General features: G+C 44.5%; 1 protein-coding gene across 3 annotated transcripts in view; it reads left to right on the forward strand.

The window, feature by feature from the left end:
* The first annotated feature begins 2,879 nt into the window (after positions 1 to 2,879).
* The window catches only part of PRELID2 (PRELI domain containing 2), a 66,345-nt gene continuing 49,758 nt past the window's right edge, over positions 2,880 to 19,466 (forward strand). Inside the window, exon 1 of one of the 3 annotated variants that reach the window (XM_082213530.1) lies at positions 2,880 to 3,081. In XM_082213530.1, coding sequence (XP_082069656.1) covers positions 3,007 to 3,081 — 75 coding nt within the window. In that variant the 5' untranslated portion in view covers positions 2,880 to 3,006. The remainder of the gene's footprint in view (positions 3,082 to 19,466) is intronic. The other 2 variants (XM_082213529.1, XM_082213528.1) reach the window with 2 other exon arrangements.

Here is a 19,466-nt window from a genome sequence, read left to right on the forward strand (position 1 = left end):
CCCGAAGCACACTGAAATGCACAATTTCTTCCTGTGGGGTTGTTGTTATTATTTTCCAGAGATGTCAGATGGCACAAGATGGCAGGAGCACTTCCTACAGGCCCTGGAAAATATTTTGTCCAGCAACAGGGGCATCCTGGATTGGGAAGCGGGTAGCTTGTGCCCGTCAACTTGTCACTCATGTCACTGGAGAGACATAACAACAGGCCATGGACCCATTTCTGCAGGTCCAGCCACAAGCCTTAACCCCGTGGTTCTCAAACTGTTTTCTAGCACCACACTGATTTTTTTGTTGATAAGAAATATAATAGGAAACAAAAGAAACAACTCCTAGCAGTGCTTGATTTATAACAACATAGAACACAACTACTTTATAATATGAACATGCCACATCCAGAAAGTATAAAGCAATGAAGCTACTTAAGTACATGAATCATTCCCAAAATATAATTATAAACGAGCCTCTTGCACAGTACCTTAAGTATGTACACAAACTCAACGAGATGAGACGAGTAAGCTTACTTTTGCTGGGTAATCTCGTTTATATTAGGTCTAATTTGGGACAAACTATTGTTTCCTCATCAACACAAAGAAGCCTTTCTCTTTTCTGATCTTATATCATATTTGTTAGAAAAGATATCCATCCTAACTGTTCGATCAAAAGCAGAACATTGTGAGCCCTCCTTGCCATTTCTTTCTCTCTCTCTCTCCCGCCCTTTCACGTCAAAAGCCAGTGGTAGCACTTTCTCACACACTAATGTGACCAAGAATTAGAATTCAGGGTGGCTGAAAGGGAAGAGAGATAGGGTTACATAGGTAGGGACAGGATAGGGGGTCCCCAGGGACAGGAAGCAAATTAAACCCTGGTCATAATGGTGTCCCTGAGTGTGTCCCATTAATTTCTCCATGTACGCGAAGGGCTGCCATTCAAGTCTAAGCTCTGCACTTAGGGTTTGACTGCAGCAAATGTGAAAGCTGCCTCCCACCATTGTCACTGGATGGCTCTCACTGATTAGGCTTCTCTCCAAGAAAGTGCAGCATCCTATCTTCTCCTCTCCTCATCTACCTACATTGCTGCAGTATAGAAGCTCTCCCTCTCTCTCTCTATGACCAGTCATGACAAGGGGCATTTTGCAGGCTCTATAAAATTAACAAAGTGTGACAACTATCTAGTCATTAGGGAGGTCCAAAATTTTGAGGCTAGTTACAAATGACAGTGTTTGAACTAATGTGGGTGAGAGTTGAAGCTATGACTATATTATGATCTAAGTGCTTTAACTAAACTTCTAGATTTTTTTTTTTTGGGGGGGAGAATATCCATTTCTGTTTTTAGAAAACACAAAGGTTTTGCACAAGAGTGCACAAGATCTTCCTATTAGTGTTATATTATAAGCCTGATGTATGTACTGAGATTGGTCTCCCAGGTAATCCCCAGCATTTACTGTGAGAATATCTCCTCCAAACTGGGCATGTGGCAATTGGTGGAAATAGGTTTCTTTCTTTGGTATTGGAGGCCACTGGAAACAAAATGGCTAGGCAGGGGTCAGCAAACTTTTCCAGCAGGGGGCTGGTCCACTGTCCCTCAGACCTTATGGGGGGCCAGACTATTTTTTTTTGGGGGGGGGGGGAATGAACGATTCCTGTGCCCCACAAATAACCCAGAGATGCATTTTAAATAAAAGGACACATTCTACTCGTGTAAAAACACGCTGATTCCCAGACTGTCCGCAGGTCGGATTTAGAAGGCAGTTGGGCTGGATTCGGCCCCCATGCCTTAGTTTGCCTACCCATGGGCTAGGCTGTGTTTGGGTGGGAACACAAAGAAGTTGGAGTGCTGAAATAGAGCTCATCCACTGAAATGTCACCATGCCCACAAAAATGGGGGGGGGGGAGTGTTCCACACTAGCAGTGGCTGCAGACTGTATAACAAGTTATTTTTTCATTTATCAGATCCATTTTAAATGTGAAAAGGGGGCTGGCATTATGATGAAAGCAATGTTATGTGGATACTGCAGAAAACTTCTGGACCTGACCAGGACTGACTTGACAATAAAATCCTGCCTGGAAATGCCCTTTAAGGTGGCACAAGAGTCTCTGTGCAAGAGACTTAACTCTCTGAAAACTGTTGCCCCGTCCTAAGGAAGTTTATTCTTTGTGTGACGTGCTTCCAAGCTAAATGTGCACAGGGTATACGCACTCTTACCCGAGAGTTAAATCCTACTAAAGTCAACAGGGATCTACTTCTGAGTAGACACGCAAAGGATTGCAGTTGGGTTTCTCTCTTGGCGTGGTGATTCTCACTATGCCCGTGGAAAATGCGGTATTATGGCTATTTTTAGGAGTATATTTCTGTTTTCAGAAAGCCCGGGGTATTGTTACATTTTCTCTCAAGCATTTCCGCAAACTTTGACCCTCTGAACAAGAATCAAAGAGAGAGAGAGGAAGGGGGCGTGGCTTCTGGCACACGTGGGGGAATTGGGCTGCGTAATTGGATTCCGGAGGGGGCCTCTCTCCACTTCGAACGTCATTAAGGTTCTACGGAGAATGCGCCTTCCCCCGCGTAAAGGAACGTGGGAGCGGCCACGCGCCAGCGCCGAACACGTGTCGTTGTGTTCCCGCGTTATGAAGTCCCCAGAACAAAAAAGAAAAAGCACAGTTTGGTTCCAAACAACAGCGCAACGGTCCAATGACTCCGTAACCGTAGCGAACTTTTCTCTCCCCTGCCCACAACCTCCAGAGAGGCCTAAGCCGCTCAGCCCCGTCTGGGCGCGCGTTTGCATTGTGACCTAGGGAGGTGTTACTCGGAAGGCAACGCTGCGGCCCGGTGCAAAACGACGTAGCTGGAGAGCGGGTGTTGGTGCAGAGAGGGGGAGGGAGGGGGCTGCCGGAGCCTGCGCGGGGAAGGGAGCGGCGAGGCCCTCGAGCGAGCGCCGCCGGCGTTTGGGAGCAAGCTGGCAGGAGGGGGCCCGCTCGAAGAGCAGCGGCGGCGGTTGCTCGGCTCCCGCCATGGGGGTGACCGTGGAGGCGCGCAAGGTTTACAGATACCCCTTCGAGCAGGTAGTGGCCAGCTATCTCCGCAAGGTAAAGAAGGGGAGCTCCTTTTCTTTCTTCCCCCTTCCCCGAAGCTGTGTGTCAGGCCCCGTTTCCTCGGGCTCAAGGGGGTTCATTCACAAGTGTGTGTGTGTGTGTGTGGGGGGGAGAGGATAAGGAGGAGAAATGGCGGCAACGGTGCGCCCCAGCCCAATCTTTATATTGAACACTCCACGCACGCCCTCTCCAGTCTGGCAAAAATAATTGGAAGTGCTTTCCAGCCTCCGATTTTCTCCTTTGGTTGTCAGCAGAGCCCCGACTTCAGTGTCCCCTTGCAGTTTTCTGTTGCTGGCCCCGTAACACGCGGTGAGGCCGAGCCTTGGGGGTATTTTTTTTTGGGGGGGGGGTTGCGTCGCGGGTGGGGGCCGTGCTATCTAACCCAGCTGCCATCCTCCTGGCTGAGACAGAGGCTCCCCGTGTTTATCGGATGGGGGTGTGAACGCGCCTCTGGAGCTCTCCTTCCCACTGCTACCTTTCGCACGTGCTCTCTCTCCGGCACGTTTTTCGCCCTGGCGATTGCTGGTGGGCGCTGCTGCTTTTCTCGCTTAGTTCTCACTAAAGTGTTACTTCACCAGAACTTATAAATACCAAGGCGCTCCTGCCCACTCCTTTGAATTGAGACAAGGTTTTTTTGTGTCTTCAGAGTGGACTCAGGATTTTTATTGGGGGAGGCCTTTTGTTTTTTCGAGGGGGGCAGAACCTCAGTTAACTATGTATATTTATGTATTTTTATTGATTTGGAGGGGGGCAGCTGCCCCTTCCCCCCATCTACGCCCATGGTGTGTTGTATACTTTCCAAAGTGCATGTCTTCATCTCCTTGGTGGAACAGCCAGGATGAATTCAGAATCAGCATTCAAGATGCCCTTCACAGATTGGAGAACTGGGCCAAAACTAACAAGGAATGTCAATAGGAGCAAATGTAAGGTTCTGCGCTTAGGCAGGAAGAACCAGCTGCTCAAATGTAAGATGGGGTACACATGGCTTACTGGTAATACACGTGCAAAGGATCTAGGGGTCTTAGTGGACCACAAACTAAACATGAGATTCCAACTAAATACCAGGAAGAATTTTTTGGCAGTAAGAGCCAACTGTGGAATGGACTCCCTTGGAAGGTGGCAAACTCTCCTTCCTAGGGTGCTTTTAAGCAGAGGTTGGATAGCCATCTGCCACTGATGCTTTAGCTGAGATTCTTGCATGATTTTATGCTCATCCAAATACCCTTAAAGGGAAGCCACACATGTGATGTATCAACAACAACAACAATAATAATTTATTATTTATACCCCGCCCATCTGGCTGGGCCTCCCCAGCCACTCTGGGCAGCTTCCATAGAAACCAAAAATACACTAAAATATCACACATTAAAAACTTCCCTGAACAGGGCTGCCTTAAGATGTCTTCTGAATGTCAGGTAGTTGTTTATCGCTTTGACATCTCGTGGGAGGGCGTTCCACAGGGTGGGCGCCACTACCGAGAAGGCCCTCTGCCTGGTTCCCTGTAGCTTTGCTTCTCGCAATGAGGGAACCACCAGAAGGCCCTCGGCGCTGGACCTCAGCGTCCGGGCAGAACGATGGGGGTGGAGACGCTCCTTCAGGTAAACTGGACCGAGGCCATTTAGGGCTTTAAAGGTCAGCACCAACACTTTGAATTGTGCTCGGAAACGTACTGGGAACGTACTCAATCAAACAGCAATCAAATGTGGGAGTTACAAAAGCATGGATGATGGTCCCCACTTTTTAGTACTGTACTGCAACTTGTATGGTTTTGTGCTGGTTTTACGCAGACTTTTGTACTGGTACTACTTTCATATTGATTGTATTTAGTTGTTAATTGCATCTGTGTTTTATTGTTTTTAATTTGCGAACTGCCCAGGGGACATGGTTAATTAGGCGGTATATAAATGCCACAAATATCTAAATAAATAAAGCAATGAAAATATGGAGCTGATAAAATGCACTTGTGCCTTTGGCTATAATCTGGCAGCAGGCCATGGCCCAAGAGAATGCTAGCCTGTAAAAAATTATTCACAAAGGGGAGCAAATAATATCCATGCATCTTGTGTGGAGTGTAGACCCTGTCCGGCTTCATCTACCTGCCACAGGTGGCCAAACATGGTTGCAGAAGAAGCTGTTGTAGAATAGGGCATAATGATACCCAAGCCTGTATTCATGTGCATATTTTGGGGGTAAGGTTTATCCCTTTTATGTTATTGTAGTCAATTAACATTCTTCTATCTTTTTGATGTATTTTATATTTTGTTTCATGTATGCTTTTACAGATGTAAGTCACTTTGAGACTTTTTGTTGTTGCAAGTGATGAATATCTGCTATCAATACTACTACTAATTAATACTGATGTGGTTAGGATTACATACCGTATTTTTCGCCCTATAGGACGCACTTTTCCCCCTCCAAAAATGAAGGGGGGATCTGGGTGTGTCCTATGGGGTGAATGCAGGCTTTTGCTGAAGCTTGGAGAGCGAGAGGGGTCGGTGCGCACCAACCCCTCACTCTCCCGGCTTCAGAAAGACATCCACAGCCTAGGTAGCCCTGCGGGAGTTCCCGCAGGGATGTCTAGGTTGCGGATAGCAGCCTGCTTCCCGGAGTGTCGGGCGCCCTGAAGCAGAGCGCCCCCCGCGCCGGGCAGACATCCGTAGCGTGGGGAGCCTTGCAGGAGTTCCCCGCAGGGCTCCCCACGCTGCGGATAGCAGCCTGCCTCCCGGCGGGTGGAGCGCCCTGATGCAGAGCGCCCCTCGCGCGGGGCAGACATCGGCCAGCCCCACAAGCTCGGGGGACAGCAGGGAGGCGCAGCGCCGCCATCCCGCTGTTCCTCAACCTGGTTCTGTTTCCCCGACCTGCTTTGGGGGGGAAATAAAGGAAAACAATTTTTCCTTTATTTCCCCCCAAAAAAACCAGGTGCGTCCTATGGGACGGAGCGTCCTATGGGACGAAAAATACGGTAGTTAGCCATAGCATTCACATCTGGTTCTGGTTTGAAACCTTGGCTCAAATGAAACCCTTATCTTGGGTTACTTAAAAACAAGAATGCCAGAGATGGAATCTGAAAATGACTTATTTTTTGTATTTCCAAAGTGAGATTATTGGAGCTCACATCTGGAAGCAAGCCCTATTGAAATTAATGAGTTTATTTTTAAGAAGGAATGCACAGGATCACATATTAATTTGCTGCTTTTGTCAAACTGTTTTGCTACCATTTAATAACGTGCTACCATTAGTACAAAGGAGTCCAGGCCAGTGAACACATTGCCTTCAGCTCCCAGAGGAAACCTCAGTGGCCTTGCGTGAACAGCCTTACCCCAACCATTCCTGGGGATGCTTAAGACTTAGGTGCTCCAAGTAAAAGCAGAAGAGAGGAATCGAAGGCAGGGAGCTAGTGCCATCCGCTTCTGAAGTTGGCCTGAGAATATTTTGTATCATTTGTGTGTTAATGTTTTGAACTGTCAACAGCCTTGGATGCCTTGGCAATTAAGGTGGTGTATAAATGCAATAAGTAAATAATAAAATGAATACTGTACTGTTATGTTACTGTTTATTGATACATTGTGTAACCATATTGATAAGATGTAACTATAAAGGCACAGTTCTTTGCACTGTCATCTTAAGACTGAAACAGACTGCAGGATGTGCGAGAAACATCTGTATTCCCCTATTTAACTGCAACCAGTCCTGAGGGTGGGACGCGGGTGGCGCTGTGGGTAAAAGCCTCAGCGCCTAGGGCTTGCCGATCGTAAGGTCGGCGGTTCGAATCCCCGCGGCGGGGTGTGCTCCCGCTGCTCGGTCCCAGCGCCTGCCAACCTAGCAGTTCGAAAGCACCCCCGGGTGCAAGTAGATAAATAGGTACCGCTTACCAGCGGGAAGGTAAACGGCGTTCCGTGTGCGGCTCTGGCTCGCCAGATGCAGCTTTGTCACGCTGGCCACGTGACCCGGAAGTGTCTCCGGACAGCGCTGGCCCCCGGCCTCTTGAGTGAGATGGGCGCACAAACCCCAGAGTCTGTCAAGACTGGCCCGTTCGGGCAGGGGTACCTTTACCTTTACCTAGTCCTGAGGGTAGAGTGGCTGCAAACCCCCATCCTGGCTGGCTGGGTGGTGGTTGCAGCCCCTTGTGCTGCCGCCATGCCCAGGCAGCCAGAACTTGCAGGGGCAGCTGGGGGTTAACGTCCACTCCTGGCTGGCTGCATCACAGGACAGGATTGCCCACCAAACAGTGTTAGAAACTGAGATATGAAAGCCAAAAGCTAAACCTATGAAAAAAAGACAGTCACGGAACCAAGAAATTACACAAAACAAAAGAATTGCCGTGAAAATCCCTGAAATGAGAAATAATCAACTATAGAATTGAATTAAATAACAAAAATCAAAAAAATTAAGGAAAAATTAACCTAAAATTAAACAAAGACTTAACGAGATGCCGGCTACAAAACTCATTTCACTGAACTAATCAGTTTCCTCAGAAGGAAATAAAGAAATTCTAAACCTTAAATGATTTTAAGCGATATCAAACAAGTTTCACTTTTTTATAGCAAGAATAGAAAGCTGAAAATGAATGAACTGCACCTATGTTCATTTTTCACATGGTCTAGTCTTTCCCCTGCCCACCCCCCTAATATTCTTGAGAGGGTCTCTTCTCCAGTCTTCAGAGAGTGGCTGGAAGTGGGGAGGCAAAGAAAGGTCCTCCTTTCCTTCCACTCTGCAGTTTTAATCTGAAATCTTAGGCGCAGTACTGCACCCAGAGCTCAGAAACTGCTCACGCCAATGAAATTCTCTGTCACAAAATGCACCCAGAACAATGAGAGTTTCAAACACTGCCACCAAAATGCCTATGTTCAAACTAACCAAAAAAATGTTTCAGGTATGCCAAAATGGTATGTGTGCTATGCATTCAAATAATTTAGGGCATGCATGCACTCCTCACTAGAGCTCCATCAGTTCACAAGTCATTACTGATGTAACATAAATGAAAAATGGGTGTCATCAGCATACTGGGGGAATTATCTTGAGTGCAAGTAATATAAGACTGTCTTTCCCAAGCCTTTGGTGCTTGTTGTGGAGCTTTAGGGAGAAACAAAGTCTTTATGGTGTGTGTGGTTTTTAGATGACAAAAACTAGAGGGAGAGACCTCTATTATTTTTACCTTTCCCAAACCTAGATAAGAGATAATGCACTGCCTCTACCTTGGGACTCAAGGGAGTAGCAAGTATATCTCTTGTTTCTTTTAAATAAATAATAGAATTACAGAGCTGCAAGAGAGCTTGATCAGTGGCCTGCTCAATGCATGGTGGGACAGCAGTGTCCCAGACAGATGACTCCACATCCTTTACATAAATTCCTCCAGGGAGGAGAAGCTCTTGCTGTTTCTTCTCTAAAGTGCATCACAGGCTGGGTCTTACTATCTCATTTGGCCTTGAGGTTTGGGGAAGGTAAAACACACCAGGAGTTTTCTCTGTGTCTTTTTTACTTGTTCATAACCCCGTTGCAGGGACGCGGGTGGCGCTGTGGGTAAAAGCCTCAGCGCCTAGGGCTTGCCGATCGAAAGGTCGGCGGTTCGAATCCCCGCGGCGGGGTGCGCTCCCTCTGCTCGGTCCCAGCGCCTGCCAACCTAGCAGTTCGAAAGCACCCCCGAGTGCAAGTAGATAAATAGGTACCGCTTACCAGCGGGAAGGTAAACGGCGTTCCGTGTGCTGCGCTGGCTCGCCAGATGCAGCTTTGTCACGCTGGCCACGTGACCCGGAAGTGTCTGCGGACAGCGCTGGCCCCCGGCCTATAGATGTGAGATGGGCGCACAAACCCCAGAGTCTGGCAAGACTGGCCCGTTCGGGCAGGGGTACCTTTACCTTTACCTTTAACCCCGTTGCAAGTGGTAGAGATCCCAGCCTCTCGAAGCTTCAAGCGCTCACAGAAGAACACTAGATTGACTCTTGGGGGCAAGCTTGATGTTACACACAGATGCCTAATTCTCCCCTACCAATCTTTTAAAATGAAAAAGGAGCCTTAGGGAGTTGCCATCTTCCTTTTGAGCGCTCCCCCTTACATGCTGGTCTTACCTGATAGCAGCTGGTTAGAAAGGGCTATTTTCATTTAAGAAAAAAAAAAAAAAGAGGTTACATGCATCTGTGTTTGATGTCTGGCTTCGGTGTTCAATTCCTATGTGTATTTTCCTATTCTTTTATTGTTAATCTGAATAGAAGTATAGAAACTGTTTAATTATAGATGTTCATAATATGGTGACTTTATTGCCCTCTAGCTGTGGCTTTTGAGAAATGAAACTGAAATTTAAAAGTAATTGCTATTTCTTTGCCAGTTTTTTAATCGGCATACTAAGGTCAGATGACCCTGCTCAATACTATCTCTCCTCTGCTCAAGGGGTACAAAAGGACAACTTTTTAGCAACCTGGCACTTTTCATCCAGTGGAATGACTTCACTGGCAGGCTTGTAGTTTTTGCACCATACTTTCTCTTCCTACTTTCTGTTGATGCTGAATGTAAGAGATTGGAGAGGCACTGCCACTGAGGTATTCTTCCACCTTATATCTAGCAATGTAAGCTTTATTGCAAACTCTTCTGTTACCAGTTTCATTTTTATCTAGTTTTGCTTCTCAGCATGTGCATTTCTCTTGTAATTAATGTGACCCCCATCTTTACAGATCATCATTGTCTCTAGTAACAGTGCAATTTTTGCACAGTGCATTTCTTCATGTGTGTATTTTGGTTTTTAATTTAATCCAAATCTTTGTGTGAAGTATTGAGTCAAACAATTCCTATTAGTTTGGGTCATGCCTTTCCACTGTAAGCTGCAAACCTGCTCAATTAAAATCAATGAGGTGGCTATTTTTATTTTAAAGACTGATTTCACCCTTTGATTCAGAATTGTCCAGGATTTGTAAATGCTATGTATGTCAGCTGATTTCATGCAGTACGCCGCTGTTATCTACACCAGATAGGTCATTTATTTCTGCATGATCTGTTGTTGTTAGGCATACATTTAATTGTTCTTTCTCTAGTGATTGATTGCCAGTTTCCTTGGTTCATTTGGGTTGTTGCTTGCAACCCTGAGATGGTGTTGGCTCTACTACTCCAGTCCAGTATACTGACAAATCTTTTTCCTTTTTGACTGCCTAAATACTTAGTAGAATTCCTTCTCATTTTCACTAGGATGCAGCTGTGGTGTGACCATTCTATAGTTTTGCATTTTCTGTCTCTGACAGCAGCAAAATGTTAGTTTGGATTATTCGTTTTCTAAAAAACCACAAACTCTGAAGATGAATCTAGACAGGTATCATCTTAGCACATAAAAAACCCCTAGGGTAGCCATGTGATCCATAAGAAAATAAAAATCCAGAAACCCATAGTTGGATAATACCTTTATTAGGACCAAACAGAAAATGTGTTAAGCTGTTATCCAAGATGTATGATAGAGAAAGGACTATGGTTCACCTGAAGCATGCTTCAGCTGGCAAAAAAGGAAGGTTCACTTGGCATTTGATTCAGAGGCTGTATGTGTGTTTTTGAGGAGTGGATGCAAGGGAAAGTAGCATTTACTCCTCAGCAGTAAAAACTGAACTTCTGTGTGCAATATGTATCTGTAAATAGCCTGAGAGGTATGATTGTGTGGGAAGGCTGTCACTCCATAACATTTTGACTTGATCTTGAACACCAGATTGCGCTGAGACAGACCTGTAGTTTTAAACTTAAAAGTAACTAGGTAAAGGTAAGGTAAAGGGACCCCTGACCATTAGGTCCAGTCGTGTACGACTCTGGGGTTGTGGCGCTCATCTCGCTTTATTGGCTGAGGGAGCCGGCGTACAGCTTCCAGGTCATGTGGCCAGCATGACTAAGCCACTTCTGGCGAACCAGAGCAGCGCACGGAAACGCTGTTTACCTTCCCGCCAGAGCAGTACCTATTTATCTACTTGCACTTTGACATGCTTTCAAACTGCTAGGTTGGCAGGAGCAGGGACCAAGCAACGGGAGCTCACCCCCTCACGGGGATTCAAACAGGCAATCTTCTGATCGGCAAGTCCTAGGCTCTCTTGTTTAACCCACAGCGCCACCCGTGTCCCTTGAAAGTAACTAATAATATTGAAAACAGAAAGCATTTTAGTTTTCCTGCCCAAGAAAATGTGAAACGTGCCTGTGCTTGGTCATGGGAATGTGAGAAATGCTTTTGAAGGGTTGAGGCAACTAATTTGGGGGAAAATTGTAATCTTCTGAGGAATGCTAACTTAATCCTTGTGAGTAAACTGCATTTCCCCCCAGCATTTGAGCCATAAATTCTGGTTGCTAGTGTGTATGTGCGGGGGACGGGGACATTTCTTCACTGTCCATCACATCCACGTAAACATGTTGTGTGGCAGCCATTGGCAGCCAATGTCCCCACTGTGGAAGGACATGTGGATCCACAATTGGCCTCCACCCGTGTTTATGGAAGACAATCTTTCTCGGCTACGAGTGATCACCAAAGAAGAGGATTACTAATTGAGGAAAAAACCCACACCTATGATGCTCCTACAGTTTTTGTACCTACTTTAGGTGTGTGTGTGTGTGTATGTATGTATGAGTTGCTCCTGAGTGTTGACATTTGTTCTGCACCTTTCTTTCCCAACATGCCTTTCTTCAACTGTCAAAGTTTTTTTTTTTTTTTAATACGGTGAGCAGTCTTTCTTCCCATGGCAAGCCGTTGCATAATTCTATGATTCTATATCTTCACTCCTTTGGCTACTGTAAGGACAGCAACATAAAGGGAGCTGTTTCAATTGCTCAAATCATGCACAAGGACCCCGTGGAATCTCATCTTTGCTCTGTGCCATAACTACTAATGTAGAAGGAATGAGATCTGAAGCGGGTGGATGCTTCACCTTGAGTAAAATAAAATACCAGCCACTTTAGATAGATTTTGAAAATGGCAACTTGGTTTCTGACTTCTACTGGTTTGTTTGTTTTTTTGGTCTCGTCAGCCCCTTACTGTGTTTGATATGTGTTCTCTTACTAGCTGTGCCACGCATTTACTAGAGTTTACTTTATGATACATTTATTTGCTGTGATATCCTCGAAGCCTGAAATCGTTGGAACTGATTTCTTTCCCACTGGGATTTAAAAGAGAATCCTTCAAATATATTTTGCAGTCCTGTGATGCTTCCATTTTTTTAGTTGCATTTGAGCATGTGTACTTAAATATCAACTCAGTTCTTGCGTTGAAGGATTTTGGTTATCATTACAAATTATATTAAACCATGCTGAATTCTCTGTGCAGTCAACTAGAAGACTAGATGGTTCTCTTGCTATGATTTAATTTAAGCCATTTATGTGTTTGTGAATGTTATATAGCGTGCTTGCATTGTATTTTGGTTTTCATCATATTCTAAGGATTGTGTCTTCTCTTAACCTTGCTGGAAGTCCCATTTGAAAAGTGAATTCATGCTGACTTTTGTGATACTTACTTTATTTTGTCTTTGTGGAAGGTTTGTATGGAAAACAAATGTTTTTCAGAAAAAGCAGTACATAAAGCAAAAACAATATTAATCAATAATTGCATACTATGCAAACACAGAGTTTCAAAGTAATCCATCTTTTTCAACAGAGCAGGAAAGTCACCATTATAGCTCATCATATGTCAGAATTCAGTGATGAGCACTACTTGATCTTCACACCAAGAAGTGCTTTCATCTCCCTCTCAAAACAGCCTCTCGCTGTATCATAAGCAAACGTCTTTATAGTGTCATTGGAGTGGAGTTTCAAAAGCAGTTGTGACCTGGTGCTTTGTAGAGGATGGTAGAAGGGGAGAGAAAGAATTACAGTCCCAGTAAGAAATTCCAAAGTCTTCTCCACATGCAAGCTTCCTGAATTGTTGGCCTCTTCTTAATGTAGCATGGCATCTGTTAAATTTTCAGGAAAATTGAATCTTTTTAATACGTCTAATTAATATATTGGAGCACCCAGCAAAGTGAATCACATAATTGCAATAAATCATAGGGATTGCTGTGACCTGTGGGTGATCTTAAGAATGAAGATTATATCTAATGTATGCTCATTATATATTATATACTATTCTGCAGACAGGTTCTGTGTGGTTCTGACATAAGATATATTATACCACAGAGAAGTAGCTCCTATGCCTCTGTGATAAACATGAGCCTAACCTTTTCCTGGGTCACTGTAAAACCTTTTGTATCTTTGGTCTCTGATGGAAGACGGTTGTGCTGTCTAACTTTAAAACAAAGCTTCCAGCTTGGTGATAATAACACACTAGTATTCAATATGGGTCCAACCTGGGATGCTTGTGATTGGTACCTTATTCGTAGCAGGTTTACAAGACACCTCATAAGGACGCCACTTTCTCATTCAACTGTGAAATCTGCTAAGCAGTCAGTTTTGAAGCTTTGGAAGACCTGATGAGCATCAGTTAATCTGTAGGGATTCCAGGAATAAACAGCCACAGTGCATGTTTTTCCCTTTACACACACCCCTTGCTGGTTGCTGTCTCCTACTTGCATATTTGATGCACTTGAACAGTTGACCACGAGATGGCATCATATCATTTTTGAAGGCTGTGGTCTAGTTGAAGAAGTTTTCGTTTGTTTTTGGAAAGAAATGTTAACAGTGCTCACCAGTAAAACAGAACTTTCAGCTAAGCTCACTCATCCATATATTTCACCTGTGCAAAGCAAATGCCCACCAAGCAGTGAAGAATGCTACCATTCTACATATCTCTGGGATCTCCTCCTCCTCCTCCTCTCTCTCTTTTTACATGTAACTGATAGCTATATGTAGCTAAATTGTTTTCACATGTAGGGTTTATATGGTAATCATCATCTCCAACTGTTACATGGTACAACCGTATGGAATGGAAATGTGAGATCTTTCTTGCTTTCTCTTTTCCTTGGTCAGGTGATTGAGGCACAACAGGTCATACACACATAACTCACCAATTTAGAATGCAAGTAGCTGATATAATGGTAGAATTATAGAATTATAGACACTGTAAGGCAGGGGGGGTCTTTTTGCCCAATGTGGGGTTGCCACTTTTTGCCCTCTACCCTGAGATTAAGAGTCTCTTGCTTTACTGATTGAGCTATCCCAGCATGAGCACATAACCTATATATCCAACAGAGAGTTTATTCAGCTTGCTCAATCAATGTATTTCTTCCTCTTGGGTTTTCTGCATTCTGTTTATAAACAAGGCATTATGGACATGGGGAAAGCTGTGGTGCTGCTAATAGTTAAACCGTCCACATACTCATAAGCTTTTAACTCATCTCCCTTATATTAAGCTGTGCACAAAATTGAGTCTATTCCTAGTTAAATACTTGGGTAATAGAGTCTGCTATTTAGTGGAAGAGTTATGCAAATGGCTTTTTTGTTTCACACGAATGGGTCTTATAGACTGTAAGTTTCATTGATAATGTAATTAGACTGTTACTTACCATTTGAAAGCAGCAAGCTGCATGGAAGCATCAGATTTAACTGCCATATACGTCACTTAATGAAACTTCTTACAGTGAACATAGAAATGCATAGTTCAGTTAGTATCTTCTTCTTGAGTTTTACCATGTTTTATCATTTGGGATTTATATTTACCTGGCTTTTATCATCACTGTACAACCCATTTACTACTACTATCTTTTATCTAATATCAGTTTTGTGCTGTCTTCCTGTCCCCCGCTTCCTGGTTCAATTTTCAGAGAAGGAGATTGGAATATTGTTCAATTTTGAACACATTTGGGGAGCTGTGGGTTTTCTTTCTTTCTTTTTTAAAAGCCATATCATGGTTTCAGTTTGTGGTCTCAGAATACAGTTGGAAACAAATCACTGTGCCCCAGCTTCATGTGTCAGGGGAAAACTCAGTTGGTTTATATTGAAAGTGGGCACCTCTTTTGGCATGCAACAAGTCCCTTCTGTGCATTAGCCCGAGGTTTGCTGCAGCTTGTGTATGTGAAACCAAGGGTTGCAGGCAGCTTTACCTGCAGCAATTGTATGTGGATTGCTCTCTTAGAAGACAAAGTGCAGCAACTGGAGGAATGTGTAGCTATGCTCCAAAGAATTAGAGAGCTGGAGCTCTTCTTGGAAGCAACAGAGAACACCGTCTCCACCAAGGAGGAGACAGGGGACACCCCTGAGAAGGAGGCTAGTTCACCAACACAGGTGCCAGATATATGGAGAAACATGACTCAAAGAAGTAGGAGGCCCAGGGTTCGCTCTGATTGTTTAGAAATACACAATCACTTTGAAGTCCTCTCCCCTAGCATGGAAGATGAACAACAGACTCCATTTGAGGATCTCTCCCTCATTACAGTCGATCAGGTATATGAAGACGAGCAGCAAAGTCAGTCCTCAGGGAATGTGCAGGCGACCTTGGAACGGACAGCTCATGGAAGAACCCAGACCAAACCTAAGAGGAGGCGTGTAGTGGTGATAGGGGATTCCCTACTGAGGGGAACAGAAACAGTGATCTGTGGGCCTGACAAGATGTCTCGGGACGTGTGCTGTCTCCCCGGGGCTAAGATCCAAGATGTAACTGAACGACTGCAAGGAATCATAAAACCCACTGACAAATACCCCTTCCTCTTGGCTCATGTGGGAACCAATGACACTGCAAGCAATAGCCTCCAGAAGATCAAAAGAGACTACAAGGCTCTAGACAGGAAATTGAAGCAATTAAATGCACAAATTGTCATCTCATCTGTCCTCCCAGTTGAACGACGTGGCCCAGGGAGAGAGGGAAAAAATAGTGGAAGTGAACAGCTGGCTTCACCAATGGTGTAAACAGGAACTGTTTGGATTCTTAGATCACGGACTGCAGTTTCTTGAAGATGGACTTCTGGCAAGCGATGGGCTGCACCTCACAACGGTTGGGAGGAATGTTTTTGCCAAAAATCTCAGAAACCTCATCAGGAGGGCTTTAAACTGACTAATGTGGGGGAGGGAGACAGTGCTCCTGAAGGTAGGAGTCTATCAATTGATGAAGATGATCATCCAAATGTCATAGACCAAATGGAGCAAACAGCACGCAGACCTAGTGGTGGGAGGAAAAAATCCTTAAATAAGAGACACGGGGGAATGATTAATGGACTTCAATGTCTGTACACTAATGCGCAAAGCATGGGAAATAAACAAGATGAGCTTGAGCTCTTGTTACAGCAAACTAAATATGATATAATAGGCATCACTGAAGCTTGGTGGGATAAGTCCCACGATTGGAATGTAATAATGGAGGGATACAATCTATTTCAGAGAAACAGACCAGACAAGAAAGGAGGAGGAGTGGCGTTATATGTCAGGGATGTGTATACCTGTGAAGAGATCCAAGATTTAGAACCTCAAAGCCAAAGTGAGAGCATTTGGGTCAAAATTAAGGGAGAGAAGAATAACAGAGACCTCATTGTGGGAGTTTACTATAGATCCCCAAGCCAAATGGAGGACATAGATGATGCCTTCCTGGAACAGATGGCCAAGCATGCAAAAGGAAGGGAGATAGTAGTAATGGGGGACTTCAATTACCCGGATATTTGTTGGATGTCAAACTCAGCCAAGAGCATAAGGTCAAACAGATTCCTCACTGGCCTTGCAGACAACTTCATTGTCCAGAAAGTGGGAGAAGCAACAAGAGGAACAGCCATTTTAGATCTGGTCCTACCCAATGTTGATGACCTGGTTAGTGGGGTAGAAGTGGAAGGATCATTAGGCGCGAGTGATCATGCTCTTCTGAAGTTTACTATACAGCGGAAAGGAGCAGCCAAGCATACTAGGACTCAATTTCTTGACTTTAAGAAAGCCGACTTCATAAAACTTAGGGAAGTGCTGGGTGAGATCCCATGGACAGTAATACTAAAAGGAAAGGGAGTTCATGATGGCTGGGAGTTTGTTAAGAGGGAGATAGTAAAAGCACAACGTCAGGCAATACCAATGAGACGGAAACATGGAAGGTGCCGAAAGAAGCCAGGGTGGCTATCTAAAGAACTTTTAATTGAGTTAAGATTAAAAAAGGATGTGTACAAAAAATGGAAAAGGGGGGAAACCACCAAAGAGGAATTCAAACAAATAGCCAGCACATGTAGACACAAAGTCAGAAAAGCTAAAGCACAGAATGAACTCAGGCTTGCTAGAGAGGTTAAAAGCAACAAAAAAGGCTTTTATGGGTATGTCCGTAGCAAAAGGAAGAACAAAGAAACAGTGGGGTCACTCAGAGGAGAAGATAGTGAAATGCAAACAGGGGACACAGAAAGGGCTGAAGTCCTCAATGCCTTCTTTGCCCCAGTCTTCTCCGATAAAGAAAACAATGCCCGACCTGAAGAATTTGGAGCAAATGATTCAGCAAAGGAAACACAGCCCAGAATAACTAAGGAGATAGTACAAGAATACTTGGCTAGTTTAGATGTATTCAAGTCTCCAGGGCCAGATGAACTGCATCCAAGAGTATTAAAAGAACTGGCAGATGTGATCTCAGAACCACTGGCAGTCATCTTTGAGAATTCCTGGAGAACAGGCGAAGTCCCGGCAGACTGGAGGAGGGCAAATGTTGTCCCTATTTTCAAAAAGGGGGAAAGAGAGGACCCAAATAATTATCGCCCAGTCAGTCTGACATCAATAGCAGGGAAGATTCTGGAGCAGATCATTAAGCGAACAGTCTGTGAGCACCTAGAAAGGAATGCTGTGATCACCAATAGTCAGCATGGATTTCTGAAAAATAAGTCATGTCAGACTAACCTGATCTCGTTTTTTGACAGAATTACAAGCCTGGTAGATGAAGGGAACGCAGTGGATGTAGCCTACCTTGATTTCAGCAAGGCATTTGACAAGGTGCCCCATGATATTCTTGTAAAGAAGCTGGTAAAATGCGGTCTTGAGTATGCTACCACTCAGTGGATTTGTAACTGGCTGACTGACCGAACCCAAAGGGTGCTCATCAATGGTTCCTCTTCATCCTGGAGAAGAGTGACTAGTGGGGTGCCACAGGGTTCTGTCTTGGGGCCGGTCTTATTCAACATCTTTATCAACAACTTGGATGATGGACTCAAGAGCATCCTGATCAAATTTGCAGATGACACCAAACTGGGAGGGGTGGCTAACACCCCAGAGGACAGGATCACACTTCAAAACAACCTTGACAGATTAGAGAACTGGGCCAAAACAAACAAGATGAACTTTAACAGGGAGAAATGTAAAGTATTGCACTTGGGCAAAAAAAATGAGAGGCACAAATACAAGATGGGTGACACCTGGCTTGAGAGCAGTAGATGTGAAAAGGATCTAGGAGTCTTGGTTGACCACAAACTTGACATGAGCCAACAGTGTGACGCGGCAGCTAAAAAAGCCAATGCAATTCTGGGCTGCATCAATAGGAGTATAGCATCTAGATCAAGGGAAGTAATAGTGCCACTGTATTCTGCTCTGGTCAGACCTCACCTGGAGTACTGAGTCCAGTTCTGGGCACCACAGTTCAAGAAGGACACTGACAAACTGGAACGTGTCCAGAGGAGGGCAACCAAAATGGTCAAAGGCCTGGAAACGATGCCTTATGAGGAACGGCTAAGGGAGCTGGGCATGTTTAGCCTGGAGAAGAGGAGGTTAAGGGGTGATATGATAGCCATGTTCAAATATATAAAAGGATGTCATATAGAGGAGGGAGAAAGGTTGTTTTCTGCTGCTCCAGAGAAGCGGACACGGAGCAATGGGTCCAAACTACAAGAAAGAAGATTCCACCTAAACATTAGGAAGAACTTCCTGACAGTAAGAGCTGTTCGACAGTGGAATCTGCTGCCAAGGAGTGTGGTGGAGTCTCCTCCTTTGGAGGTCTTTAAGCAGAGGCTTGACAACCATATGTCAGGAGTGCTCTGATGGTGTTTCCTGCTTGGCAGGGGGTTGGACTCGATGACCCTTGTGGTCTCTTCCAACTCTATGATTCTATGATTCTATGAAAAGAAACCATGGTTTCTAGCTGTACTTTAACCTGGCCAATGTGTTAAGATTGAGAGATTCAAGACACACCCTGTGATCATATTGACACTTTACCCTGTCAAATAGACACACTACTACTCCATCGTCCCACATAAAATGAAATGCCTAGGGTGGTGGCAGAGGGGGGAGTTGAAGTATAATTACTATTCAAATTGTATCCTAAAATGGAAAGAGGTGGATTCTGAGTTTTGATACAGAAATTCAAAGGCCGGGTTTTCTATTTCAAAATTGATTACTGGTTGTGTAGGGAAGAGAATGATGTTAGCTTCTTTTAAGATGAGCTTTAAGGCTGTTAAAATGGATTGAGCATGCAAGAGTATGCATTTCAAATTCCCCCATGCAACTCTTAGGGTAGATTCATCCAGTTGTTTTCCTCACACCACAAAGGGTTTTAAGTCCTTAAATCC

This window comes from Podarcis vaucheri, assembly GCF_965113315.1.
Source record: "Podarcis vaucheri genome assembly, chromosome: 2".
In the NCBI taxonomy this organism is placed as follows: Eukaryota; Metazoa; Chordata; class Lepidosauria; order Squamata; family Lacertidae; genus Podarcis; species Podarcis vaucheri.